The sequence below is a fragment of the Lemur catta genome, chromosome 1, assembly GCF_020740605.2.
Source record: "Lemur catta isolate mLemCat1 chromosome 1, mLemCat1.pri, whole genome shotgun sequence".
In the NCBI taxonomy this organism is placed as follows: Eukaryota; Metazoa; Chordata; class Mammalia; order Primates; family Lemuridae; genus Lemur; species Lemur catta.
The window spans coordinates 119,475,142-119,503,022 of record NC_059128.1 but is presented as its reverse complement, the minus strand read 5'-3'; the positions used below and the strand labels follow the sequence as shown (position 1 = coordinate 119,503,022).

Genomic DNA, 27,881 nt, shown 5'->3' with positions numbered 1-27,881 from the left:
GTGGGACGTCGGTGGTGGGTAACTCCCCACCACCCACCCTGAGAGGCAGAGACCCAGTTGAGGGCTGAAGTTGGCAGAGACCCAGTTGATGGCTGACCGCACTACGTTGGTCCCTAAATTAACTCCCAGGCTTGTCCTGCCCAGGACCCCCGTCTACCTGGGCCCCTTCCCGGGGCAATCTCGCTGCCTCCTCTATTCCACCTCGATCGTGGCTTCCCACGGCTGCCCCGGGGAGATTCTTAAAATCATGATGCAAATCCCACCCCTCGAGGCTCCACATCCTCCCATGGCTCCCTATTGCTCTTGCAACAAATCTCCACTCCTCCCCGCCTGGGCGAGGTCAGGCTCCTCTGTCTTCCCGGCCATCATCTCCCTCCTCTTACCCCTGCTCCAGCCACACCTGCCTCCAACATCTTAACCGTGCGCCCACCTCAGGGCCTTTGCACTGGCTGTGACTGCAGTCTGAACACTTTGCTTCCAGATCTTTCAGGTCCGCCCCTCCCCCTTATGAAAACACGTTCCCGCCTCGCCATGCCCTGCCCCCGGATGGGTGGGGGGGACCCTGACTGTGGGTGCTGCTCCCGCAAGGCACGCACCCTGGCTGGGTGTGCGCGCAGCTACGCTTCCCGACGCCGCGTGGGCCCCAGAGCCCTCTCTGCCGCGACTTTCCCGCCGGCGACCAGGCTATGTTTGGAAATCCTTCCCGGTTGCCATGAGAACCAAGCTGGTCGCTGCCGCCCGCCGCGCCTCCCCCACCGCAGCCGGCCGGGCCGCGGGCGCCTCCGCCCTGCTCCAGGAGCCCGGCCGACCTCGCGTCGCCCGTCCTCTGTCCACCCCGGGCCCCTCCCTCTGCCCAGCATGTGGCACTCCCTGAAATTACCCAACTGACTCGCCAGCTTTTGACTGTCTGCCTTCCCCATTAGACCATCTGCTCTGCGGAGAGGTAGCCACGTGCCCCGGCTGGGTCCCCAAAACAGGGCACACAGCAGGCGCTCGATAAATGTCTGCGGGTGGATGAAGACACACTGACTCTAGGAACCGCGGCTCAGAGAGGGCGAGGGATCCGCCAAGGGAACACAGGATACCGGGGAGCCACGGAGCTTTGGGAGATAAATGGGGAGGTGGCCGGAGGGGTGTCACCAACTCGCTGTGAGACTTGGGTGAGCCGCACCCTCTCTGTGCCTGGATGAATGTAGGCGCTGGAGAGCAGTGGTGGGAGCGGTAGTTAGTATGAGGGGTGTCCCTGACGCCAAAACCCACGCCCCACGGTGGCTCTCCAGGCACCTGGCAGTCGGCAGCCGGCGGCTCGGCGACATCGAGCGGGCAGCCCCATTAGCGCGCAGCACCCGCCCGTGCTTCCGGCGGCCCATGCCGGGAGGCCTGCGGGAGAGGAAGCTGGGGGAGGGGGCGGCCGGCTGGACAGGAAGTGGGAAGGGCTGGCGTCCCCCTCCGTCGCCTGGCCCCTCGGGGAGGAGGCGGGGCTGGAACCGGCCCTGCCCCTCCCTTCCTCTTCGCGGGTCTGGAACCCTGGCGGCTTCCGACTTCCCGCCCGCCAGACGGCTGGGGGTGGGGGTGGGGGTGGGGGTGTTGTCCGGTACTGGGGGGGTTGGCCGGCAGCAGGAGAAATCGAGACCCACACACGCACGACACAGGACACGTGAGCGCACAGCTACACAACGCGCGCCCCGGAGAGCGGGCGGTCCACCCACGCGCGCACTCGCACACGCTTGTGCACACACCCCGATTCTGGGCCAGTCGGCCCCACACGACCGCCGCGGACGCACTACTGCCACCGCGGAGCCAGGGACAGTTGCCCCGACAACTATCGTTCCTTGAGTGCCTGCCAACCCCCCACGCACAATGACGTCCACGTGCATTCACACGGAAATCGCATGTTTACACACAGACACCCTCGCTGGCTTGTGTAGGAGAAAAAAAAGAATACCCGTAGCAAACATGTCACAGAAACATCCAGACCGAGTCACAGCTAGATCTCCTCTCCCCACCCCGCCCAGGCGCGCGGCCCACAGGTCCCCTAGACACAGGTCTCCACTTCTCCCGGGCACTCCTGCCTCAGTGTCCGCCCCCAGCGCCTCCGCACACCCTTTGGGAAAGGGGAATGGGGCACCCGCTGCCCGCGCCCCTGCATCCGCAGTGGCAGAAGTGGGACGCGCCCTATTTACAGGGGCAACACCGAGCCTGATCCGCGGCGCATGCGGTCGCCCAGGGGTTAGGTGGGTCCGTGCAGGGTGGCTCCCAGGACCTGGGCACCCCTTCATATGCGTGGCTGTGGGTGGTTTACTGTGGGTGTGCACAGGCCTTGGGACCGTGGAGCTGGGTCGGGTGCGGTTCCGTACCCCGGGGTGACCGCGACTGCGTGGGCTCTTTTCACCGCTATTGGAAGCTATGGCATGGCCTTGCGGAAGCGTGTCTCTGTGCACCTGTGTGCCCACGACGTGTGCGGTGACCTGTGTTTAGTTGTTCTGTGACAGCCATTGTGTGAGCTGTGTGTCGCGCTGGGCCAGCTGGGCGTGTGGCGGTCCCCACCCAAGTGGGCGTGAGTGGCTCTGCGGGGTGATGCACCCAGGTGACTGCTTGAAGCTCTATGGGGCTGTCAGTAGTTGTCCGGCAGCTGCGCGGACTTTTGTCGTATAAGGACTGTGTCCGAGAGTCGCCGCGACTAGGACTGTGGCTGTGTCCCGGGGCGTACGGCAATCTGGGCGCCTAGTCCTGCTTGGGGTGTGCGTGTGTGTGACTGTGATCAGCTGTGTGCCCCCATGGCCGTCCCCCTCCGAGGCCCACATTGGTGGCGCCGCACCCAACACCCGGCGGCGGGCACTGCGCGTGCGCGCCCGACCCGCGGGCCAAACGGTGGGACCCACCGCGCGCCTGCCATCGCCCCTTTAAGAGCGGCGCCCGAGGGCGGCGGGCGGGGGCGCGCGCGGCAGAAGGAGGGGGCGCGCACTTCCCGGAACAGCCCGCGCTGAGGGAAGAGAGAAAAAAAATAAAACCCGCGGCCGGAGCCGAAGCTGGAGCCGCCGCGGCCGCCGCCGCGGCCGTCTGGAGCTCCCCCGCGCGGACGATGCCCGCGGTGCCCGCCCGGGGCTCGGGGCGGTGAGGCCCGGGGCCGGGGGTAGCTATGGCGACGGTGAGCGCGGCCCGCGGCGCCGCCTGACAGGTGTGGATCCCGGCGGCGGCGGCGGCGTGGAGCAGCATGTACGCCAAGGGGGGCAAGGGCTCGGTCGTGCCCTCGGACAGCCAGGCCCGCGAGAAGTGAGTCGGCAGGCTGGGGCCGGGGGCGGGGCTCGGCATCCGCGCCGTTTCCGTGGGCTCCGGCGCGGGCGGCGGGGCGTGTGGGACCCGAGCGCGCTCGAGGGGTCGCGAGATTTGCGGGGGCGCGCGAGACCCTAGGAGCGCGAGATTTGCGGGGGCGCCGACACCCGAGGGGTCGCGAGAGTTGATGGGGCGCGGGAGACCCTAGGGGCGGGAGATTTGAGGGTGCGCGGGAGATCCGAGCGGGACTCGAGGGTCGCGAGACCTCCCCGAAGGGCGAGACTTGGGTGCGCCAGGCGGCGGACGCGGGCGTTCGAGACCCGCGGCGCTTCTCCTCGCAGCCTCCGCGGAAGTTTCCGGAGCGGACGAGACTGGCCACTCCGGGGCCCCGGCGCTTCGAAAAGAGCTGGAGAGGAACAGAGAGGCCCGGAGGGGCGCGCGGCCACTTGTCTGCCTCGACCGGGACAGCTGCGTGGGGCTCCCAGGGAGGCGGCACAGTTCACAGCTCTGGGGTGGGGCGCTGTCCTGGGGCCCTTCTTGTTCCGGCGTGGCTCTGGGCTGCGGTGCGGGAAGTCTCCGGCTGGTGGGGCAGGTTCCTAACTCCCTAGACCGTGGTGTGGGTGAAGGCAGGGTCGTGGCGGATGGGGTCTCTGAAGCCGGGCTGCTGCTTGCTTGCTGCTGCTGTGGTTTCGGGCGAGGGACCACCCCCTTCTGGGCTCACTTTCTTGAGAAATGCAGAAGTGATAACAGTGCCATCTTTCGGAATGGGGAGCATTTGAAAGGTACTTGGAGCCTTGACTGCGCCACAGCAAGGGCAGCTGACGGTTTTGCAGTATTGTTGAAGTGCCAGGGAGAAGGGCTTGCTACGGCTGCAGAATTCCAGAAGTTGAGCCAACGGGCCACCGAGCAGAGGGGACACTGGGCTCCCAGAAGGACAGATCCTGAGGGCCAGGCCAGAATCAAGGACTTGAGCATCTGGGTAGTGAAGAGGAGCCCTGGATGTCGGCTGACTCTACCCCTGTGCTTCCTTTTCTGCCTGGGCTACCATTGGAATTTCTCCTCCTCTTCACAAAGATGAGCAAGCCTTCTCTGCCCAGCCTCTGGGTCATTTTGGAGAAGAGGCTCTTCTGGCCAGAAGGTGGTAGGCAAATGACTGCCCCGTCAGGCCTCCCTTGCCTGTCTACACAGGAAGCTGGACTCCAATTCCAAGCACCCTTTAGTGCAAAGACTTTTCAAAACTGAAAAAATTAGCCAGGCGCAGTGGTTCGTACCTGTAGTCCCAGCTACTCAGGAAGCTGAGGCAGGAGGATCGCTTGAGCCCAGGAGTTTGAGGTTGCTGTGAGCTAGGCTGACGCCACTGTAGTCTAGCCTGGGCAACAGAGCTAGACTCTGTCTCAAAAACAAAAACCAAAACCCTGGCGTCTGGTTCCTTCCCAGGTTGGAAACAGGGTGTCTAGCATAGTCACCCCATCCCTTGCCTGTCCCTTCTGTGTCTCCAGCCAGCTGTTGAGTCTGGAGGTGACCATCCACCCAGTGGGAATTGTTCAATTGTTCGGCACACCTGTGATGGGTGGGTCCCAGGGTGTGGTGGCTGGGCAGGCAGGCCTGGGCCCTGAAGAAGCCCACCTAGCTGGAGTCGGGGATCTGGTTCCCCATGGGCCCATCTCAGGTCTTGAGATGTGCTGTGAAGAAAGCAAAGTGGGTGCTAGTGAAGTGTGAGGAGGATGTCAGGGGCAGAAGGCACAGCATGTGCAAAGGCCCTGAGGTGGGGCCAGGCAAAGGAACTAGGGTGAAGGAAGGGGCAGCCCACTGAGTGCTGTGTGCGCTTCAGCTCCTATATGGAGTGGGGCTTATAGGGGGTCAGGAATAAGACCAGGAGTGGTCTGGGGGAGGCAGGCACAGCTGTCTGTGAGAGAGCTAATGGCAGCCCAGACTAAGGACGTAGCCATGGAGATAAGAGAAGGAATAAAGGGTTCGAGCCCAGGGTGGTGGGGTTTGGAGTTGATTTCTTGACCCTAGCAGACATCCCAGGAGAGATGTTGGTTCTTTGAACCTGGCTTCTACACTTGGTCAGGGCTGGAAGAGGGGTTCCTGGCCCCTTCCCCCACTATACCCCCACCCCCTTGCCTGCCCAGCAGAGGTGCTTGGAGGACACTAGTCTCAGGACACAAGATCCTCAGCAGCGCCTTGGCTTCTTGTGCAGAAGCTGAGGGTCCAATCTCTGCCCAGAGCTGTCCTGTGCCCTACTGTTCCACAGAGAGGGACCCATGTACACATGGGTTTGGAGATGGGGTTCTGCTGCTGATGAAAGCGTGGGCAACACCAGATGGTTGTGTCCCCATTTCACTGAGGGGAGCACCTCAGCCCTGGAGAGGAAGCAACCTGCCAAGGGCTCCGTGTCTTGGTGTGGGAGAGCTTTCAGAGGTGTGGGGGCTGCCACACTGGAGAGGCAGGCTGGTGGCCCCGAGCCTCGGTGTCCTTATCCGAAATGTGGATGACCTGGCTTTCGGGATTCTCATGGGGACTGTGTGGGAGGCCACAGGTAGAGTACCCACCCCGGTAGCCACTCAGCTCTCAGGAAATATCAGCCACTGGTGAGTCACTTCCTGTCTCCGGGCCTCGGTTTCCTCCTCTGTGAAATGGGGTGAAGGGGTTACACTGCTCCGATCCTCACTCTCTCCAGCACTGTGCTTCCCCCCTGCTCTGAGACTCCTGCCTCCTAAAAATGAGGCCCTTCCTTTCCTTCTCTCTCTGGCCCCAGTCCTGAGTCCCTTCTGGCTCCCCTTGGAAATTACAAGCCTCTCTGTTTCAGGCTAGGTCTAGGCCAGCTGCTCCAGAAAGGACTGAGCGCCTGCTGGATGCCTGTCCTCGGGTTCTCGCAGCACATGGGCAGCCCCAAGGGAGGCTGGGGTCTGAGTGGGCCGAATGCAAGAAGGGTGTGTGTGTATATCCTTGAACACTTAAGTGATGCCAAGTAGGTTTAGAATAGTTCTATAAGTGACAACCACAGTCAGTGTCACTGGGCATCTTGTGTTTTTCTCCCAGGCATGGCTTTGAGACGGGCACACAGACTCAGGTACTTCAGTCCAGCAGGCAGGAGGTTCTTGAGGAGCCAGCCCCAGAAGAGTCCTCGAATTTGAGGAGGGAACTGGAGCTTCAGAGGAAGGCCAGAGAAAGCTGGGGTGGGATTCAGGATTGGGGGTTCTCACTCTGGCCGCTGGAGGACAAGGGTGGTAAAGGGAGCAAAAGCGGAGGGGCCACCACCTGGGTAAGAGATTGCTGAAGGCCCGTCCTCTAGGGTTGGCAGAGGGGAGGGAGGACTGCGTGGGTTGGAACGTCTCCATGGGGCAGCAGTGGGGCCTGGTGACAGATGAGATGGTGACCCAAGGCCGTGAGTAGAGGGTGTCTCCCGGCTCCCAGCAGCATGTATGTACAGAAAGGGTGCTGGGCAGAGCACCCATTACGGTCATTCTCTGTAATTACAGTGGTGGTGGTGGCACTAAAGCCACATTACATCTCCACTGCCTGGCACGCACTCTGGGTCCAGGCGCCCCATATCCTCCAGGTCGCCCATTCCTTCTAGAGGGAGGGCTGTGTGCTGCTCTGTCCCGGGCCGCCCCGGGGCCTCCCCACGTCCCTTTCTGGCCACCTGCCCTCTGTGAGGGGAGGGCCCTGTGTGTTCCAAACTCCCTGGCCAAACATCCAGGCTTCAAAACTTTTCACCAAAAACAAAAAACAACTCACAATTCTTCCCTGAAACTCCAGCCTATTAAAAGTAAAAGTAGCAGCTTGTGAGGGAAATGAGCAAAACTGAAAACCTTTGCCTGGCTCTTAGGGTAGATTCGGGAGTCCTTAAAGTCGGCGTGAGGAGCATCGGCCTTTATTAGCGCTAGGCCGCGATCTCGGTCAGTCCACGTGGCAGCCTGAGGGGGCCCAGGACACCCCGGCTCTACCCTAATCACGGGCATGTCAGATGCCGATGAGAGGCTGGTGGGGAAATGGAGTGGGTGGGGGCTTAGATATGACAGGGAAGCCTCTGATAGGTGACACGAGCCGCACTGGTGTCTGGTGGAAGTGCCCTAGGCAGGGGACAGCGTGTGCAAAGGCCCCAGGATGGGTGGGCGGCCAGCTGGAGGTGCAGATGGTAGCGGCCAGGTAGTTGCAGCCCCCAGAGAGGCCCTGCCTAGTCTGTGTGGGAAGATGGCAGTGACCTGGGCGAGGTGTGCAGTGGGGGTGGGGAGAGGGGCATGAATGAGGAGCGAGATCTTAAGTGTTTTTTTTTTTTTTTCAATTCAGTGAGTGCAGTGATGTTGGGGTGCATCGGGGTGCGTTCTCATAGGTGCACGTGCTGTGAGTGCCACCTGGGGTCCTCGGGGTGGGATGTGTGTGTAAAGGCTGAGCTGATGGCATCTGGCTGAGGTGAGAGGACAGGAGTCAGGGCAGCAGCCGGAGGGGGCAGGAAGAATGGGGCAGGGGTGGGGACGCACCAAGGTGGACCTGTGATGTCAGGTGGGCAGTGGACCCCGAGCTCAGGGGCAGGGAGGCCAGACCAAGCACCCTCTGGGCAGCCACTTTGTGAAGATACTATCAGAGCAGGAGGGGCCGCCCAGGGAGAGAGCAGAGGCGTGGATGGAGGAGGACCTCAGGTGGGGGTGGGCTCCTTGGTGAACCCCTTCCTTCGGGAGTAACACCTGATCTCCGGAGGATCATCTGCCCCTGGAGGGAGTTGGTCAGACCACAGGCACAGCAGGACCTGGCACCCTCACGCTGCCCCTCCCTGCTGGGGCACCCACCCGGGTTCCCCAGACTCTGTCTTGCTCCCTGTCTCTGGGCATCTCACCCTCCCCCAGCTTTTGCTCCCACTGCTCTGACCCCAAAGTGGCCAGGGGACTGGCTGGCCCCTCAGCTTCTCTCCTGGGGTCTGGAGGGTGGGGCTCTGGTGCTGGCCTTTTGTGCTCATCCTCCACTGACGGACATGGGGCCGTTGGCCACTGGCCACCAGTGAGCTCAGGAAGCCTCTGGAAAGGGAGGCAGGTCACAGAAGCGGGTTGGACACCTGGGCCTGGAGGCTGAGGGGCCAAGAAAGTAACAGGCAGAGGAGGGTGGACACTGCAGCCTGGAAGGTGGGGGGAGTCAGAACTGGGGGGCCCTGGGCCGGGGGTGCTCCTGAGAACAGGGTGATGTGGTGGTGACACAGGCCTGTCCTGGGGGCTGAGCCCACGCTGGGAGCCTGCCCTGCCCTGCCCTTCACAGCGCCTGCTTACCTTTGCCGGGTATGGGCACCTGCCAGCCCCGCACAGCATGTGACTCACCTCAGCAGTGTCGCCTCTCCCCAGGAGAACACGGCCTCCAGGACAGGGGCAGGTTGTGTCCCCTGCACAAAGGGGCTCTCGGGGCATCCAGGGCAAGGGCAGGAGGGCTGGGGTCTGCCAGGGAGCTGGGGTGTGTGGGTGCAGGGCACTGGGATGTGAGGCCGCAGCTCAGAGAAGCCCGGCCAGGAGGGAGTGCGCGTGAGTCAAAGGAAGGTTATTTTCGGATAGGGCCGGCAGCCCGGGGACTCAGCCAGGGGAGAGTGGCGCAGCAGGGCTGGGGCGGACAGCTGAGCCGCAGGCATATGGAAGGGCCTCAAGGCCTCCTGCCTCCTCCTCCACAGGGGCTCAGCCTCAGGCTGGTTCTTGGGGAGCCCTCAGCCCTTGGGGAGCCTTGAGTCTCAGATCCAGGACCACCTTCCACCCCCACAGCCCACCTAGGGCCTGGCTGGGCAGTAGGAGGAACCTGGGGCAACCAGAGGGTGAGGCTTAGATCCAGGGATTTGGGAGGTGACCCTGGGGGTGGGGGTTTGTCCCTCTGCCACCTGGTGTGCCAGGTGGATTGGAACGGGGTAGATGGTCCGGCCTGTGCTCTTGGGGTGTGCAGTTGCTGGGGAGGCAAGTCCAGGGGTCCTGGGCAGGCTGGGGACTCACAGGGCATTGTGGGCATTTGGGCAGGGTGGTGCCATGGCAGACGTGTGGCACCACTGGCCCAACCTCCCCTCACCTACCCACCCCCATTCCCCAGACTCCTCCTGGGGTTAGCACTGCCCCGCTGGGGGAGTCTGCCAGAACAGTGTGGCCACCACTGGTAGATGAGCACCAATCGCAGGGAAGAGGATGGGGCCCAGGGATGCCAAGGAGTGGGGGGTTGGGATGGAGGGGCCCCTTCCCTCCTTCCTTGGCAGGCAAGGCTAGGGATGGGTTAGGTGGGGGGCCCGGGGCACACTGGGAGTGCCCACCTGGTGCACCATCAGGAGTAACACCCTATCTCTGGGCAAAAGATCTCCTTGGGGCTGAGGCTACTCTGGGGTGTCAGCATTGGCACGATAGGGCCGGGCCTTGGTGCCCAAAGGGAGTGTTGAATTGAGCAGAATTTGGCTTAGAGTTTTGGGTGTCAGGGGTACCTGGGAGGGGCTTGCAGGCTGGGTGTTGATGTATGGGTAGGAGTTGTACAACTGGTAGGGAGGCCATATCTTCCTTGTCACCTTCACCTCACATTTGAGAGCCAGGAAGGGGCTTCAGGACTGGCCCTGGGCCCATGAAGAGCCTGAGCCGCCCGGCCCGCCTCATCCCCTGCAGGTTGGCGCTGTATGTGTATGAGTACCTGCTGCACGTCGGCGCCCAGAAGTCAGCCCAGACTTTTCTGTCCGAGGTAAGCAGCTCCGCTTGCAGACGACAAGGTCCTCCACCCTGTTCCCGTGGGGGTTCCAAGTGGTGGGCCAGGGTTGCCCCTCTGCTGGCCCTGAGAACTGAGGGCTGGCGTCCAGGCATCTGTCTGCCAGAATCTGCCGCACACATGCCCAGGGCCCTCGGCTCACCAGGCCACCCTCCTGCCTCCCAGGGCTCCCTCCCTGTCCCCATGTTCTTGGGGCGCTGTGCTGGGTGGTGCGGAGGGGCTCAGGCTGCAGCCGCCTCACATCCTTCCCTCTCCCCTGCAGATCCGATGGGAGAAGAACATCACGCTGGGGGAGCCCCCCGGGTTCCTGCACTCCTGGTGGTGGTGCGTGCAGGACTATCCCAGGGCCATGGCAGGGTGGGGGTTGGGCGGGGGTGGGTGGGCCATGGAGCAACTTTCGTCTCCTGCCACCCACAGCGTGTTCTGGGACCTGTACTGTGCAGCACCTGACCGCAGAGAGGCTTGTGAGCACTCCAGTGAGGCCAAGGCCTTCCAGGACTACGTGAGTCCCCACCCTGGCGGGGACCGGGACTGGAGGGTATGGGCAGGTTGGCCCAGCCTGTGGCCTTGGGAGGGTGGGGCAGGGGCTGTACAGCCTGAGGGGGACTGGGGGGGGGCAGGTGGGCAGGTGGGCCTGGCAGGCAGGGCTGTAGGGTACCACCCGGGATCTTGGCCACTTCTGGGGGACCCTATGCCCCCCTGTTGGTCCAGGGTCACTCACAGCGTGGGGCAGGCTCCCTCCACTGCACCTGGGTGCTGCCTCCTCCCCATCACATACAATGGGGGGGAAGCCTCTGGGCCTTCTGGATAGGAGCCCAGGGGGTGGGGGATGTTGGGGCCAGCACTGGGGACTTCCTGACCTTTGCTCCTGACTGGGGTGCTGGCTCCACCTCTCTGTCCTCAGTTTCCCTCTGGGTTGAAAGGGGTCAGAGGCCTGTCTGGAGAGGTGGCTGGGGGTGGCATGTTGTCACGGGTGGCAGACGGCAGCCCCTCTCTTCATCCTCTGCACTTGGCTACCCAGTTCCTCAGAGTAGGGCTCGAAGGGGACATGCAGGTCAGCTGCCCGTGGCAGGGCCAGTCCTGCCTGCCCCTCCCCCCATTGGAGCACAGGCCTGTGCAGGGTCATGGTGCCCCTTGTCCCTGGAGATGCCTCCTGCACACTGTATACACATGCACGGTAGCAGGGTCACGGTACTGACTCTCCTGGCTTCACTGCCTGTGTGCAGTGTCCGCTGTGCAATCCCCTTGTCCTAGTCCTCACAGTGTATGTACTCACCTGGGTGACTCTCCCACTCCTCTGTTGAGCCCCAGCTCCCTCTCTGTGCTCTGTGGTGTCCCCTGGACTGTGCTCCCCCTCAGCCTGCACCGCTCCGTCGTCCCCTCCCGCTGAGGTCTGGCAGCCTCTGGCCACCCCCACCCCTACCCTCTCACGGGTGGGGAGGGCAGAGCGGGCTCCCAGCCATGATTGTGAACATGCTTCCTGCCCAAGGCGCTGGTTACCATGGCAGCGCAGGGCGTCAGGAGACTACTGGGCACAGCAGGAGGTGCCCACAAAGGGAAGCCAGGCACCTGTCATGCCAGGCCACCGTTGTCATCTTTGCTCGTAACTGGGGGCACGCACACAGTCCGTGGCTCCGGGCGCGCAGTGGGGGCCCCTTCCTCTGGCCCTCCGAGTTGGGAGTTGGTGCTCCCCTGTCGACCTTGGGGTCTCCAGGAAATGCTAGCACCCAGCCCATAGTCATGGCAACAGGAGGGCCTGTGCCTCTTCAGGGGTGATTGACTAGGGGGTCCGCCCGGGCCACTGGCCAGGGAGGGTGTGCTGGACCAGGATTAACTCCTCAGGGCCTAGAGTTGGGAGCTGTGGGGGGCTTGGAGGGTGCGGGATGTGCCCTCCTGCACCGGAGCACAGCGCCCAGCCATGCCCTCATCTTCGCCTCCCCAGGAAATGTCAGGCACCTGCTGTGGCCCGAAAGGGGGGCTGCCCTCCCTGCAGAGTGGACAGACCCAGAGCCCACAGGCAGCCTGGGAGCCCACTGCTCCAGACCATGGTGTTTGTGGCGTGGGGCAGCGGGGCAGACCCCAGAGGGGACCTGGCAGTTCAGAACTGGGAACAGACGCAGCACAGGAGTGGGGCGCTGGGGCATGTGTCTTTCAAATGATTTGCTCTGGGCCTTGGGCATGCTCTCAGTCTTGTGGGCTTGGGGGGCTCCCACCCGTCCTCCCACCTCAGGGCCTGGCAGGCATACTGAGCCTGAACTTTGAGTAAGGGCAGGAAGGGGCCAGCCTGGAGTCCCTCAGGGGGCAGGAGGGTGTCTCCAAGGGGCCCCTTCTCTACTCCTGCAGCACAGGGAACACTGTGTCACTGCAGTTCTGAAAACTCTGGAACCGCTTTGTGTGCTGGCCCCTCAACGGGCCGTCCCCTTCCTCTTGGGGTTCAGGGCCTGGCTGGGAGGGGGGATGCAGGTAGACCTGAGTCGTCCTCTCGCCTCCCTCTCCTGAGATGGGGCCCTCTGCCCTGGCAGATGGGGCCTCCCTCCACACACCCCCTGCCCTCCTCCCCCTGCCTGACCCTGGAAGCCCCACAGGCAGACAGTTCTGGGACTTGGAACCAGCAGAAGTGGCCTGTCAGCCTGCTCCTGCCACCCCGGGCTGCCACCAGAACCTCCACCCTTGGCAGATACAGGAACCCCCCCTCAGCACCCAATCTTCTCCCCTTCTCCATCTGAGGGAAGCTGGGAGCCTGGGGATCTTCTCCCAGCTTCTGCTCTTCCTCTCCCTGCCTCCTAGGGGAATGCGGCAGGGGTCTGCACAGGAATGCCAAGAGGGGTCTTAAGGGAGGTTCATCTTGGAACTGCTGATGGATTTTTGGGGGTGTTTATTTGGGGTATCGGGTAGATCTGGGGGCCACCCGAGCTCTCTGCAAGCCAGGAGACACAGGGCTCGGTTGGGGTGGGCCGGGGAGGGACCACTGTCGGGAGCTGGCTGAGGGGCTGCTGTAGTCCCGGGCCCTTCACACCTTCAGGCCCATGGCAGCCTCAGGCCGGGCGCTCCTCGAGGCTGGGACCGCTAGCCAGCAGCTGGGACCGCTAGCTGGTGTGGTGGGAGGCCTATCAGGGTAGCCTAACTGGGGGTGGGAGTGGGGGCAGGGACAGCTGCTCTTCCCCCTCCTACAGACCTCTTTTCCATTCCCCGTACGTGGTCCCGTGGCCTGGGTTCAAATCCTGGCTTGACCACCGGACAACTCTCTGTCCCCTGGGGCTGGCCCCTGCACAGAGAGAAAGGGTAACACCCTGGGCAGGAAGTGTCCTGACTGGGCCCTCTGGATCTCCCCTACTCCTACAGAGCACCGGGGCAGCACCCAGCCCTGTGATGGGGAGCATGGCCCCCAGCGATTCCATGGCTGCAGGGCCAATGGCGGCCGGCTTCTTCCAGGTACAGACAGGGCTGGGACTGCTGGGACCCCCTCGTCCCCCAACCCTGGGTGGACATGTGTCTGAGGGTGGGGCCCCCATACCAGGAGAGGTCCTGAGGCCGGCAGGCTGGAGTCAGCTGGGGTGTTGGCCACATGGTAGGTGTCCCCACTCCAGCCTTTGCTAGGGAGGGGCCCAAGTGCAGTGGAGGGTGAATCTCGGTGCAGTTGGCCTGTGCGTGCATGTGTTTGGAGTGCTTGTGGATCCAGTAGCCGCCAGTGGTCCTGGTGACCACTGGTGCCATTAGTCCTGGCCCAGACCCTTTCTGCAGGGCTCCCTGTCCCATAGGCTGGCCACCCTCCCTCCCCTTCCCTGGCCAGGCTCAGCAGGGCCACAAGAAATAGGGCTTCTGATGGCCTCGCTGTCCCCAACCCCCTGGTTGTGTCCTAGGCGCCCCACCCCGCTCCCAGCCACACCCCCCACAACCCCAATGCCCCCATGATGGGGCCTCACAGCCAGGTAAGGACCTGTGGCGCCTGCCCTGCACACACACGCATCCCCCAGCACCTCCATACCACCCCCCCCCCCACATTGGCCGGCTTGCTGGCTTGTTCTGGGCGAGAGGCGATCCAGGTTGGGGATCCAGGCATAGTAGGAATGGAGTAGCTCTGGGGGGCCAGAGGGTGGAGGGAGGTGCTGACCTTTGCCCACCTCTTCCAGCCCTTCATGTCACCACGGTTCCCAGGGGGCCCACGGCCCACCCTGCGGATGCCAAGTCAGGTGAGAGGGATGAGGGGAGGGGGGCAGGAGTTGGGCAGGGTGGGGACACCCCATACTTAGTGCCACTGTGCCCCCACCCCCTCTGCAGCCTCCTGTGGGCCTCCCCGGCTCCCAGCCCCTCCTCCCGGGTGCCATGGACCCCTCCCTGCGTGCTCAGGGTGAGTAGGGAAACTCTAGCTGCTGTCCCCTTACCCTGATCAGTCAGGACCCCAGCTCAGCGCCCTGTCCTTGCTGTCTCACCATTATGTCCACTCTGGGGAGTGGTCCCGGTCTGAGCCCCACCCTTTTGCCTCCACTCCAGGGCATCTGAGCATGGGAGGCCCCACGCAGAGGGTGACGCCCCCTAGGGGCATGGCCAGCATAGGGCCCCAGGTAAGGGCTGGGCCCCGGTGGAGGGTGTGGCTTGAAGGGCTGTCCCCCCTCCCCCTCACAGCCCCTTTGCCTTCACAGAGCTACGGAGGGGGCATGCGGCCCCTACCGAACTCCCTTGCGGGTCCAGGCCTGCCTGCCATGAACATGTAAGGCCCTCGGGGACCCCAGGAATGTGTCCACCTTGCAGGCCAGCACCCAGCTTCATGGGCTGGTTCTGCTAGGGCAGGCCCCGAGCCCCTAGGACAGCCCTGGATATTTATTTCACTGTTACTGTTAGGTGGGCAAATTGAGGCCTATAGTAACAATTAGTCTCCCCATGGCCAAAAGGCCATTGAGTTGGGATTTGAACCATGGCAGCTCAAGGTGACCATGTCTCAGGCACCATCTGTGGGCACAGGGGAGTGGGGTGGGGGGTGTAGGGCATGGGAAGGGCTGTGTACTGTCTAGGCCCAGGGTCCGACCACCCACCATCTCTTCCAGAGGCCCTGGAGTGCGCGGCCCGTGGGCCAGCCCCAGTGGCAACTCGGTGAGTCCCAGGCTGGGTGGGCGGGGCGTTGGGGGTGTGGGCAAGCAGCGCAGCTGACTGCTTACCTGCCCGTGTCCCCAGATCCCCTACTCCTCCTCATCCCCGGGCAGCTACACGGTGAGTCGGGGCGAGGCTGGGCGACCTTCGGGCACGGGCTGCGGGATGGCAGATGAGTGCCTTTTTCATGGTCCCTGTCTCCCTCCGTGTTTAGGGACCCCCAGGAGGAGGTGGCCCCCCTGGAACACCCATCATGCCTAGCCCTGGAGGTGCGGCCTGTGGGCAGGGAGGGGGTGGGCTGTGATGGGGGGAAGCCCCCTCACATCCCGGTCTCCCCAGACTCCACCAACTCCAGCGAGAACATGTACACCACCATGAACCCCATCGGGCCAGGCGCCGGCAGGGCTAACGTGAGTGGGGTTGCGGGGCTGCTTCTCCAGGCGGTGCAGCTGGCGGCCCGGGTCCCACGCTGCCCCTGTGCCCGCAGTTTCCGCTTGGCCCCGGCGCGGAGGGCCCGATGGCTGCCATGAGCGCGATGGAACCGCACCACGTGAACGGATCCCTGGGTGAGTGGGTGCCCCGCGTCCCCGTCCCCGCGTCCCCGCCCTCGCCCCTCCGCCCGAGCGCACTGGAGATGTCGGGGCAGCTCTCCAGCCCCCGAGGGGCGCTCAGTGACGCGCGCTGCGCCGAGGCGGCGTCCAGCAACGAGGCCACTGGGACGCACTGACACCCCCCCAGTTCGGACTTTCCGCGCGGCCCCTGTCCCAGGACTCCCCGTGGCGCCCCAGCGGGCAGGACCGGGGTGAGGGGCGCGGCGGCGGGGGCAGCTCCGGGCGCGGAGTCGGGTGGAGGAGGCCCTTGGAGGCGGGCGGGCCCGGCGCAGGCGCGTCTGAGCCGGGTGTCCGTGGTCTGTCGGTCCGCAGGCTCGGGCGACTTGGACGGGTTGCCGAAGGTGAGGGGGCCGCGCTCCGGCGGGGGGCGGGGCCCGTGGGTCGCGGGCGGGGCGGGGCGGGGCCGGAAGTCCCGCGCTGACCGCGGCCGCCCCCAGAGCTCCCCCGGCGCCGTGGCCGGCCTGAGCAACGCCCCGGGCACCCCGCGGGACGACGGCGAGATGGCGGCCGCCGGAACCTTCCTGCACCCGTTCCCGAGCGAAAGCGTAAGCGACTGCGTCGACTCTCCCCCCGCGGCGGCGTCGGGCCGGAGGGGCCTGGCGGGCAGGCCCCGGCGGGGCGGCCGGGGGGCCAGAGCAAGACCGTGACCGCGGCGGGCCAGGTGGGGGGGGGCGGCCGCGGCATCCTCACCTCTCCCTGAACCCTCTCACTCTCTCCACTCCCGCCCCCGTCTCACCGTCCCGCCCCCACCCCACCCCGGGACCCGCGCCCCAGGGCGGCTTCCTCACGTATCGGCCCCACCCCATCCCCTCCTGTCCCCTCCCCGTGTCTGCCCAGGACCCGGCCCTGCCCTGTCCCCCATTGTCTCCCGGGGGCGGGTCCCAGCCTGTTCCGGAGCTAAGCCGTGCCCTGCGCGCTGCCCCCTCTCTCCGCAGTACTCAACCGGGATGGCCGTGAGCGTGTGACGGGCCTGGCCCTGCTCGGGCGGGGCTCTGAGGTCCCGCGTTGGGCAACGGGACTCCGGCCAAACAAGGCTTGCCTGGCTCAGAGGCCCCGAACGAAAGACTTTCTCATTTTATAAAAAACAAAAACGCAAGGACCTCAGAGACGTTCTTTTCTGTGTGGGCCTTTCCCGCCATTTGTATTTTTTTCGGGGAGAGGGGCTCCTCGGGTTCCCCCTCTTTCCAGGGCGGCAGGGGGTGAACCCCATCAATAAATGTAACTTGGTTTTGGGTTTTGGTAGCTGGTGTCAGACTGCCTCACTTTGGTCTGTAGCCCCTGTCCCCCGAGTTCCACCTTCAAGGACTGTGGATGCACTGAGGCTCCAGGGGTTGCCAGGTCCCTGGGATTGGGGTAAAAGCTTTGAAAAAAGGGAGTGGGCTGAAGTCCGGCCTGGAGACGCTCGGAACTGGGGGATCAGAGGGAGGCGCATCCCGGTCACAGGCCCTAAGGACCCACAGGTGGAAGTTTGGTGGGTGGGGGACCGGCTTTATTGTCTTTGGGGACCTGAAGGGGGTGGGTTCGGAGGTGCAAAGGGAAGGAAGCCCGGGAAACTGCGTGACCACAGCCTCAGGTAGTGGGTGTCTGGGGTTCCTGCACCTGCGGGTGCCCACTGGCGTCACCTGTGCAGCCGTTGGGGGAAGTGAGTGCCGGTCCTTTCTTGAGCGGCACAGGGCAGGCAGCAGCCGCGGGTACGACTCGCTTGAGGCTCGTGCCTGGGCGCTCCATCTTGTGCTCCAGCAACATATGGCTCTGTGGCGGGAGTCCCACGCAGGCCCTGGGGGGACAGTGGGAGCTCAGCAGGGCCAGGCCCCCCGCCCCCGGCCCTGCGCACAGCCCCGCCAGGTGCCTTATGCGCCGAGCCCGGGCGCACCTGAGGATGTTCTCGATGCAGCTGCGCTGGCGAAAGAGCGCGTTGACCACTGGGCTGCCGGGCGGCACAAGCGGCGCCTTGAAGAGGAAGCTGAGCAGGGACAGCACCGGGTGGAAGGTCTGCGGCTCCGGGTCGTCGTCAGTGCAGAAGCTCACGCGCTGGCACAGCTCCGTCAGCAGTGCCAGGTCCAGCATGATGGGCGCGGCCAGCAGGGAGTCCTGGGGGGCAGGCGGGTCAGGGGGGGCGGGGCCGGTCCCCTCCCCGACACCGCCCCACGCCCGCCCGCACCTCACACGTGTTGTGCAGCACCAGCGTGTTGGTTCCGCCCAGCATCAGCTCCGACGTATACTCATCCAGCGCTCGCTTGCTGTCGCCCACGTAGGGCACGTACTTGATGACCACCTGGGGTGCGGCACAAGGTCGCACAGGTCCCTGCCACCCCCCCGTCGGGTGCCCCCCACCCGCGCCCGGCCCCCACGCACGCAGTGGTCGGGCTCCTCGCCGGGCGCGTAGAGCACCGGGTTGCTCTGCACCATGTCGTCCACCACGTTGCTCTTGGACACCTCCTTAGAGCGGAACTGCGACGGCGCCGACAGGTTCTGCCCGTCATTGTTGCCCAGGTGGTTATAACTCACGATGGACACGGTCTGCGGGTACAAATGACACCACAGCGGCTCAGGCCCTGTGGCATACAAGCCGGGTGCTCGGAGTCCAGGTCCCCTACCTGCACCCCCAGGCCCACACACCTTGAGGCCAGAGCTGATGAGGAAGTCCACGAGCACGGACTTGACCTTGGTCTGGCCTGACTTGAAGTCATCTCCACCCACGAAGACGCGGTGCTGCCAGGCAAGCTCCAGCGCGCCGGGCACCAGCGTGTTCTGCGGGGACCCATTGAGAAAGGCACAGCCCTCCAGGATGCTGGCCACAGCGAAGAGTGTAGATGGGGACACCTCCAGGCCGAGCTGCGGGGACGACCGGGCAGTCAGCGCAGACGGGTCTTTGGGGCTGGACCCGACCTCACTGTCCCTGGTGCACGCCTACCTGGATGGTGCACAGCAGGTTCTCGGCCGTGTCGTTGAGACCCGGAACCACTTCGCAGAAGCGCTCGGTGTTCGCCGTCCACAGGACAATGACCTTGTCCAGGCCCGCACTAGATCGGAAGTCTCGGATGTCCCTGCGGATCTGCTCCAGCTGGGGGTGGGGTACGGGGAGGTTGTACAGGTCCCCACGGCCTACGGAGGCCTGGACCACTCAGTTCCGCAAGTGCTAAGTGGGCCCTGGACTCGCGTGATGGGGCAAAAGTGGGGGAACAGGAGACGAAAAATAGGTGATGTGGAAACGGATGCGGGATGGGGCAGCACCTGCTGCGCGCGCGTGCCGGGGATGAGGTTGTCTGCGCGTGCGCTCTGGTTGGCCGCGATGAACTCCGGGATGTAGACTGAGGGCCGCGGGCGCAGGCCTTCCATGTGGGGCCACAATTGCTCCTGCAGCCCCCAGTCCAGCACCTCTGCGCGCCGCATCGCCTCGGCCAGGTTCAGCGACGATATGTCCCAGCCTGCGGGGGATCCTCACGCTCGGTCCCGCCCGGGTTCAGCATCCTCCAGACCCCTCGCCCACCCCGCCTCCTGGCCTAGGGCTCCGCCCACCATCGAACACCAGGTCGTTGGGGTCCACCATGGGCAGCAGCGCGTTGAAGGGCACGAACACTTCCTGGCCTTCGGCATCTAGGCCCAAGCTCACGGTGCCCGCCTGAGTCAGCGAGCCGTAGTAGTTGGCCTCCTGTGGGGCGGTGGACACAGTGGGGTGACGGTGGGAGTGGCGCGGGGGGAGGGGCAAAGACCCGGCCAGGGCCCCGCGCAGACCCTCAAGCTCCGCCCCGCCGTCGGGCGCTTTCGGTTCGGGGCTCCTAGCCAGGGCGGAAACCTCCCGCCTCCCCGGCCCTCCGCCAAGGCCGCAGGCACCTTAGGCTCCGCCCCCACGAGACCGACGCCGACCCCCCACCTCGTGGAAACCCCTCCTCCGAGCCCGCCCGCAGCCGGGCCCTGCCTCCTGGAGGCCCCGCCCCCCGCAGGGGCCCGGCGGAGCCCCGCCGCCCCCACCTTGCGGCCGGCGCGCGTGGGCCAGGACAGGCGCAGTCGGTTGGCCAGCACGGCAGCAGTGAGCGTGGAACCGTTGTTCCCGCCCCAACCGACTAGCATGACGCCGAGCCGGGGCACCTGCCGGGCGGTCCGGAAGGTGAAGCGCGTGGACGTAGGGTGCACCTGGAGGCAGGCAGCGGAGTGAGCCCCGGGGACCCGTCCCCGATCTCCTTTTCGCAGGGACAGGGTTGGAGATGTTGGGCAATCAGCCAATTCCCGGACTCCCCAGCACCCCCAATCCCTACGTCTCCCTGGTCCCTCGCCCACCTTGAGGACACCGCCCACGCAGCTGACGCGCGTCGTCCGGTACTCGTACTGCGCCTCGATGGCCTCGGAGCCATAGACCACGTCCGGGCTCTCCACCAAAAACTGGGCGGCGGCCTCCATCACGGCGGGCTGGGGGACGCGGGGTTAGCAAGGGTCAGCAGGGACATTAAGACCCCGAGAGAAGCCGGTCTGGGCGCCCGGGGAGCCCGCACCCCAACCCCCGGGACCGCACTCACCAGCGCGGAGTCGACTAGGGCAGCGGCGGCGGGCAACGCGGGCTCTGCTGCGCGCGGCCTCCGGAGAAAAGCCCTGCAGCCACGCCCCCGCCACGCCCCGCCTGCGCCGGATGGCGGGGAGGAGTGGCACGATATCTGGGGCCTGGGGTTCGGGCCCCGACTTTCCGGAGCCAAAGTGGCCACTGGGTCCCTGTCTAGCGGAAATAGCGCGGCGTCCATAGCGCGGCGTGCAGTGGTTCACCTCGCCCCGCAAACCCTGGGGCGCGCGGCCGCGTATTCCTATTTTACAAAAGAGGACGAGGAGGGTGCAAATGAGCGCGAGGCCGGGGTGGAGCTGGGCGGGGGTTAGGGGGATCTCAGGGCCCGAGACACCGGAGGGGAAACCGAGGCAGAGGACCAGCCAGGACTCGGACCTCAAAGCCAGAATCCCCCTGTACCACCAGGCTCCCCATGCCCCATTCCCGTCTGGTGTTTGACGAAGTCCCTCTGTCTCCAGAGGGGACTCGCGTGGATGGGGCCTGCGTGGCCTCATTCCTCCCTCCACCTGCAGCAGGAGGGCTCGCGAGGGTGGGCTGGAGGGGAGGGCACTGGCAGGGCTCCGCAGCCAGCTGGGAAGGACAGGAAGGAGGCCAGCACAGCAAGGCGCCCCTCACACGGCAGATAAGGGATAAGGGAGCGTGGGAACCCAGCCGCGGGCGGGGGCAGCTCCCCCAGGAACTTTCCAAAACAAGCCTCGGAAAGTTTCCACCACTGCAGCTGTTCCCAAAGGTGGATGGTTGGGAACGTCTGCAGGAGACAGTCAGGGCCTGACCTTGGGGAATGGGGGCTCCAAGATTCTGGCTCCAGGCCTCACCCTGAAGGGGCTCCAGTCTGAGGGAGTTGGAAGTGGACTGGGGCAGCCCCTCCCCGCCACCCCCCCGCCAGCTGGAGAGAACTCACAGGCAGGGCCCTACAAGGCAGATTTCCCAGATGAGCTGGGAAAGGGTTTTGAGATATGAAGAGGAGTTCACTGAGAAAACTACAGGCTAGGCCACCTGAGCTGCCCAGAGGGCAGAGGCAAAGATGGCTAGATGGGAGGCAGTTTGGGGACTGGGGCAGACCCTCAGGGCTGAGTGTGCGATGTATACTGTTTGGTCTTTCTCCCTGGTGGGGCTGGAGATTTAAATTTAATTGCTAGTGGCCATTGATTTAATCAATCATATCTTTGTAGAGACGGCTATGGCTTAGGACACAAGGCGGAGTGCTCGGGCCTAAAGCAAACCGGAAGGCAGCAGAAGCAAGATCTCTCTGCCCTTCTCCCGCCCCCTCTCTCGCCCCTCTTTCGCCTCGAAGTGAGTCATGGAAACCAGAATTTCTCTTCCCCAAGGCAGGTCATAGAAACTGGAACCTTCTCCCTTGAAGACCCTCATTCCAGAAGGGCTCTACCCATACCCTGGAGGAAGGAATGCTACTGGGGGAGCCAAGAAGTCTGAGCAGACAGGCCGTGCTGGGTCCCACCCCAGCCGCAGTGTGTTTCCGGGAGACTGTACCCTTTTGTCCAATCACATGTCTGCACATTCTTCATCGAACTGGAGCAGAAAGTTTTCCCTGGGTCTTCCTTCCTGAAGCCTCCTGTCCCGAAAAACTTGGATTAAATAAATTTGTTACACTTTTCTTTTGTTAACTTGTCTTTTGTTACAGGAGTGTCAACAGGGACCCTTATGATGGGTGGGGAAAAAGGTATCGCACATCTCCGATCCCAGATGTCCATAAAAACCCCTAAACAAAGCCAGGTGTGGTGCATGCCTGTTGTCCCAGCTACTTGGGAGGCTGAGGTGAGAGGGTCGCTTGAGCCCAGAAGTTTGTCCCTGTCTCTGAACTTTTGTTTTAAACCTTTAACAATGGGGTTTAGTGCAGACATGGGGGAGCTCCGTGCCCCATGCCCGGCTGCACTCTGCGGGTCTCCTCTGCCAGCTGTCAGCATTTTCCTGAGCTAGCAAATTGTCAAAGCTGAGATGGGGTTTGGGGGGGACCCCCGATTTACAACAGGCTGGTCGGAGGCATGGGGGCAGGAATTTCCTGTGAGACTAACTTGTGGAGTCTGATGCTATCTCTGGGGACTGAACTGTTGGACGCTCAGGAGGTATCGGAGGATCAGAGAATCAGAGAGGGAGCCTGTGCCTTGAGGCGACGCGTGACATAGGAATGTGTACAGGTAAGAGGGGGAGGCCCTGTGCTCACAGGGTGGCCATGGGCAGTGCCAGCAGAAGGCTGGTGGGGTGGGAGGCGGCATTGGGCTGCGCTGCTTCCACTCCAGCAGTTGGCGCCGTGTGGTGACTACAAGGGCCTGCAGCTGGCAAGGCTGAGGGGAGAGGCGGGGGACCAGTCAGGGCCAGGTCTGCTGCCCCGGCTAGGTGCAGAAAACAGGCACCGGCCTTCAGGCTCCCAGAGGTGGAGATGGGGCTGCCTGTCACTGCTGTGTCCCAGAGCCAGGTGGAGCCCGGCACACAGGAGGGGCTGCAGGAATAGGGGTGCTGGTGGGAAGAGAGCAGCCGGGGACACCATCCTGCAAGTGGCAAGAATGGGTGGGCAGCCCAGAGCCCCTCTCTGCCGTGGTGCCCTGGACACTGGGGTGGGAAGACCCTTCTGGGTCCCAGCGGACTAGACCAGTGGCACCCATGACTCAGGAAGGATGGCCAGGGGACTGACTATGGCCGGGGGAGGCCGCTGGGCAGGGCACCGAGGCGGAGGAGGTAGGTGTCGCCCGGGGCTGTGAGGACAGAGATGTAATCCTCTGGAAGAACAGCACGGCCAGGCCATGCGGGGGGTGGGGCAGGTACACTCTGCCCTGCCGGGCCGCCTGACTTCTCCTCCTGTGGCCCTTGGACTCCTGGGCCACCTCAGAACCCAGGCCAAGGCCGCCGGCCAGCAGGGAGGCTGGGACCCACAGCCGCTGACCCCAGCAACCCTTCGCTCCCTGCTATGCCCACCCCTACCTCGACCTTGGAGGGCAGGACCATCGCTCTGCATCCTCTGCACCTCACCTGGAACTCAGGACAGGGATGGTAATTCCCACTAGGCCTCAGCATCCCTGTCCCCACGGGTGGCAATGGGGGCCCCTGCCCCAGCGTGCCGGCCTGAAGGAACAGACAATAAAACCTCGCCAGTACCCACAGCTGTTTTCATCAGAGGGTGAAGAGTCACAGCTGTTTCCCCCAAATAATCGCCCCTCCTGGCCCCACTCTTGTGGGCTTTGGTGTGGAGGTGGCCAAGGGATCCCCTTGCCGGGCTCAGCCCACCCCGTCTGCAGCGGGGTGCTGCTGTGCTGCACCTGCTGTGGCTCCCCATCACCCGAGTCTCTTCCTGCTCTCAGCCAGGCTGTCTGGCTCCTGGCCATGGAGCCTGTGGGGTCCCCTGCTGGGGTTCTCATCCCTGGGGGACGGCTTGGGACACTGGAGCCCCACGCACCCTCCTCACCACCGTGGCGGCCCCATGCCAAGTCACGGCCACCCCTGCCACAGGACCACATGGAAACCCAGCTATGACACAACACGACAGCCAAGCAGCCCGAGCTGCCGATGCAGTTCAGTGAAATTTATTGTAGGTTGAAAAAATCAGCATTCACCTGTTTAGTGTACAAAAAGGACACTAGATCTTTTAAGAAAATATTAGGAAACTGAAGACCTGGATGCCTTTCAATTTTAACATTTTGGCAACAGTGAAAAGTTCTTGTAAACACCGACTCCATGGCTCAAATAGTTTTTCTCCACAGTAAAACATTAAAGGGAAAAAAAACAGTATCAATAAGTTAGACCATATTTAATCAGCTAAACTTTCGTCCACCAACCCCCAAAGCATGAAACTTTCCTTAGCTTCATAATTCCTTAAAAGGAGAACAAATAACATCAAAAAGGCAAATTCAACTGAAAGTCCCTTGAACGGGTTCCCAGGGGCAGTTGGTGCCCCCGGGCTGGGACCTCCTTAAATCCTGTGTGACCCACGTCTGCGAGTCTGGCAAGGCACTCCATGGGGCTTGGGGTGCCCCACTGCCTGCTTGGCTCTTTCCCCACCTCGTCCCAAATGAAAACAAAACAACAGATACTGAAACATGAAGGATTGGCTTCCTCAGCTCTGGGAACCCAGGGTCCCAAAGGAAAGAGACTTCGGGGCAGGGGGTGGAACGCACTGCAGGCACCTCCACTCAGCGACAGTTCTTTGGAAGCCATTAGGAGGCGCCCCCTGCAGTTTAGAAAAATAGACATCTCTGTACTTGCGCACTTCCGCCCTCCCTGCCTTGCTGCTGGCAGCAGTGACCCCCGGAGAGAGCCCCGGGCTCCAGGTCACGGCCACCCCTCACCTCCCCAAGTCGTGGCTCCACTCAGCCCTGCATGGGACACACACGGCAGACTCCCCCTCACCCCGCGGGGCCACACACACGCACAGCCTCCTGACGCTTTGGGGGCACCAGGACCACTAGGCATGGCAACACAGAAGCAACTGGGGTGTCCACAGAGCCTGTGCCCCCAGAGTGGACAGACCTTTCCTTCCGGCTCCCGCTGCTCTGCCCCGGGCCTCCCTGACCCCATTGGCCCCTCCAGCCCCTCCCTGAGTGCAAACCTCAGTGGTGCCTCTGCTGAGATAACCCCGGGACCCACAAATGGACGGAGCGATGGAGAAAGACCACGTGGCCTCCACCGTGGGAGATGGGAAGGCGGCAGCCAAAGGGGAGAGCGAGGACAGCGTGAAGAGAGCCGCCGCTGCAGCCTGCAAGCCTGGAGCCCGGCAGCTGGGCCCGGCGCTCCTCACCGCCTGGAGCCCGGCAGCCGCCCAGGGGCACCCGCTGAGCTCTTCCAACAGGCACCCTGGGGCCACCCCTTTGCTTGACACAGACCTCGCCCAAGGGGCAGGAGGGGGCACAGAGGCTTCACTGCCCAGAGCTCCCAGACACGGTGGCACCTTCCGGCAGCTTCCGTAATACTGCAGAAAGGACGCAGGGCAGCCTCTAGACCCTGGGCATCCGAGGGGAGGGAGGCACAGGTTTAGAAAAAAAGGTTTTGCTTTGTTTTTTGTACAAAAATAGACTCAAGTCTCACTAGCGTAGCTAAAGTGGCTGTCTTTGTATAAAACTAGAAAAGGCAGGCAGGTGGCTTCTGAGGGCCTTGAGTCTTCTGGCGAGAGGAAGCTGAGTGGCCCGGGCCGCAGCAGAGGAGGTGGGCTTCCCGGAGCCCATTGGGCCAGGGCTGCGCAGGAGCTGCAGGGAGGGCCGGGGGTGGGCTCGAGGCTGCCCCACCTGGGCCAGAGGTCTGCAGGGCTCCCCTGGAAGCCAGCAGAGCTGGCTCAGATGTGTGTGTCTTCCTCATGTTTATTGTTTTAAATAAATCCTCTTTCGCCCCCCACCCACAGCTCCCCGCCACCTGGCGGGTCAGGAGAGGCAAGGTGGCAGGCAGCTAGGGCCAGGCCTGCAGCTGCCGCTGGTCGTACTCCGAGATGAGCCTCTTGATGTGGGCCAGCTTGCTGTGCAGGTACTCGCAGCGGTGCTTCTCCTGGCTGTAGTTGGTGTTGGTCTGGGGACAGCCACAGGCCCAGCGTCAGGCTCTGCCCCCCGTACTGTCCCCCACCACCACCCCACAGTGACAGCCCTCCAACCAGAACCCTCCATGCTGAGCTCGATGTCCAGGGTTCTGGTCCCCTGTATGCCGGCTCAGGTGGCTGGGACCCACAGGCTGCTCCCCATGCCCCACAGGGGCCAGACAGGGCAGGGGCTACGCCAGCAGCTAGGGACGGGCCTGAGTGAGGCCCTGCCCAGGCTCACCCACAGGCTAGGCCGCCGCCTGTGAGAGGTGGGGCAGGGAGGCCGCTGAGACCTGCTGAGGCCCTCCGCTCTCCCCCCAGGCTCCCTTTGAACTGGCTGCTTCTGATATGGCCCCAGTGCCTGCCATGTGGTGGAGACTCACCTTCTTGATTTTCCGATATTCCTGCAAAATCTGCCCACGTGTGGTCTGCAGGGAAAACGAGAGAAATAAATGACACCCCTGCCTGTGGGAAACCCAAGTTGAGTGGCCCTTTCTCCCTGGTGACAGACGCTCTGCTCAGGTGGCAGAGGAGGGGGTGGGGGTGAGGCAGGCTCCGGCACAGGAGCACCCCGAGCAGCGCCCCGGGGGCCCGCAGCTGCAAGGCTCCCCGTGGGTGGGGCAGGACAGAAAGGCTGCGGGGCAGAGGCCACAGGCCTGGGACAGGGGTGGGGGTGGGGACTGTTGGAGCCTCGGGAGGCTGTACCTGCACGTGGGCCCAGCCACTGCTCAGGAGTGTGGGGGCAGCCCTAGAGGCTCCTTATGTTCAGACCCCCCGAATCCCCCAGGGTCCCTCTAATCACGAGGCCTCCTTTGGAAACCAGAGAGGCCTCCCCTGACAAGACATACCCCAGGATGAATCAGGGCCCAGCCCTACAGTCAGGGCACCAGAACTGAAGGGCGGCAACGAGGACTGGTGGCTGAGGGTAGAGACCCTCCCCTCCCACAGGGTGGCTCAGGAAGCCACGTGCCCAAGCCTGAGAACCAAGGGCCGCCTGGTACTGAGGATCACCGGGACCCCCAGCGCCCTCCCACCTCCCTCCGCTGCAGCAGCACGGATGGTCCCAGAGTGCTGGACGGGTCTCAGCTGTGGGGTGTCTGCCGCGGTCCGGCCCATGACGTGCGTACAGTCAGCCCTGTGTCCTGGGTGGAGAGAGGCCCCCAGGCACCGAGGCAGCCCCCAGCTGAGGAGGTGGGTCATGGCTGTCCCCACCGCAGAGGAGGCTGACAACCTGGGTCAACTGTGAGGACTCCCACGGCAGAACCCAGGCCCGGAGCTGAAAGCCAGGATAGCCGCATGTGCGCGGGGTGCTCAGCACCTGGGACAGAGCACTGTCCTGAGCCCTCGTGGTCCTGGCGGCAACACAGCGTGGACTGGGCAGAGCCAGGGCGCAGAGGGGCAGGGGGCACCCACCTCATACTCCTCGGAGCCCTGGGACAGCTGCCTGAGCTGGGTGTCGAGCTGTGTGAACCTACGCGTGATCTGCTCGATGCGGGCGTGCAAGTCGCGGTACTCGCTGTACTCGGCGTTGAAGTCGTTCTTGTAGCGCTGGCGCTGCTCTGAGGACGAGATGGCTGCGTACTTCCTGCGGGGGTGGGAGAGAGGGGCCGGCCTGGAGGGGGATGCCTCGGCCGACGTGTCATACGGATCCACAAACCCAACTCAGCAGTGGGTTCTGCCTCCGCTAAGCTGCAGTACTGGGGGCGGGGGGTGAGCCCAGGAAAGGGGAGCCCCGCAAGGACTCACAGCAAGTAGTCTGGCGTCTCCGATGTGGACGTGGGCACACTGGAGCTGCTGCACGTTCCGTTTAAACCTGCAAGAGCAGACGCGCCTGCTGAGCCCCGGCTGGGCACTGGTCTGCAGGAGCCTCGGGGATGGGGACACGTGTGAGGGGGCACGTTTGGCTGAGGGCCAAGGAGGAATGGCAGCAGAGAGGCGGTGTGGGAGGGTATGCAGCTGTCCACTGGGGGCCAGGCACCGAGGGCTGCTGGACCCAGGAGCGCCCCCAGGTGGTGAGCCGGGCACAGCATGCACCCGGTGCCCAGGCCAGAGCCCTGCAGGGTGCAGAGCCCAGGCGCCGGTCGCATTCTTGGCCATCATCAATTGCAGGGCCAAAGCCTGCGCAACCTGTCCGGAGCTC

At 63.9% G+C, this 27,881-nt stretch overlaps 3 protein-coding genes across 10 annotated transcripts in view; 1 reads left to right on the top strand and 2 right to left on the bottom strand.

Moving 5' to 3' along the window:
- The first annotated feature begins 2,862 nt into the window (after positions 1-2,862).
- Positions 2,863-21,844, top strand: SSBP4 (single stranded DNA binding protein 4). 8 transcript variants are annotated; one of them, XM_045552569.1, is made up of 16 exons: positions 2,866-3,273; positions 9,885-9,957; positions 10,244-10,305; positions 10,399-10,519; positions 13,324-13,413; positions 14,112-14,171; positions 14,260-14,329; positions 14,473-14,689; positions 15,024-15,069; positions 15,151-15,186; positions 15,281-15,335; positions 15,406-15,476; positions 15,554-15,632; positions 15,990-16,018; positions 16,115-16,222; positions 21,562-21,844. In XM_045552569.1, exons 1-16 carry the CDS (start codon positions 3,215-3,217, stop codon positions 21,661-21,663), a joined length of 1,278 nt encoding a protein of 425 aa, XP_045408525.1. In that variant the 5' UTR covers positions 2,866-3,214; the 3' UTR covers positions 21,664-21,844. The 8 variants fall into 8 exon arrangements, with proteins under 8 accessions (XP_045408519.1, XP_045408540.1, XP_045408551.1 ...); XM_045552576.1 differs by having other exon boundaries at positions 21,558-21,844; XM_045552577.1 differs by lacking the exon at positions 21,562-21,844 and adding an exon at positions 16,613-16,781 and having other exon boundaries at positions 2,871-3,273.
- ISYNA1 (inositol-3-phosphate synthase 1) lies at positions 17,157-20,286 on the bottom strand. The gene is made up of 11 exons (XM_045552554.1): positions 20,192-20,286; positions 19,956-20,084; positions 19,650-19,811; positions 19,197-19,329; positions 18,912-19,105; positions 18,592-18,741; positions 18,297-18,512; positions 18,033-18,197; positions 17,839-17,952; positions 17,551-17,768; positions 17,157-17,454 (listed from the first exon to the last, which is right to left on the bottom strand). Exons 2-11 carry the CDS (start codon positions 20,073-20,075, stop codon positions 17,247-17,249), a joined length of 1,680 nt encoding a protein of 559 aa, XP_045408510.1. The 5' UTR covers positions 20,076-20,084; positions 20,192-20,286; the 3' UTR covers positions 17,157-17,246.
- A 2,804-nt stretch (positions 21,845-24,648) lies between the features above and the next one.
- Positions 24,649-27,881, bottom strand: part of ELL (elongation factor for RNA polymerase II) — a 68,170-nt gene continuing 64,937 nt past the window's right edge. Inside the window, exons 9-12 of the mRNA XM_045552542.1 lie at positions 27,488-27,554; positions 27,155-27,326; positions 26,125-26,169; positions 24,649-25,734 (exon numbers count right to left, since the gene is read on the bottom strand). Coding sequence (XP_045408498.1) covers positions 25,618-25,734; positions 26,125-26,169; positions 27,155-27,326; positions 27,488-27,554 — 401 coding nt within the window. The 3' untranslated portion in view covers positions 24,649-25,617. The remainder of the gene's footprint in view (positions 25,735-26,124; positions 26,170-27,154; positions 27,327-27,487; positions 27,555-27,881) is intronic.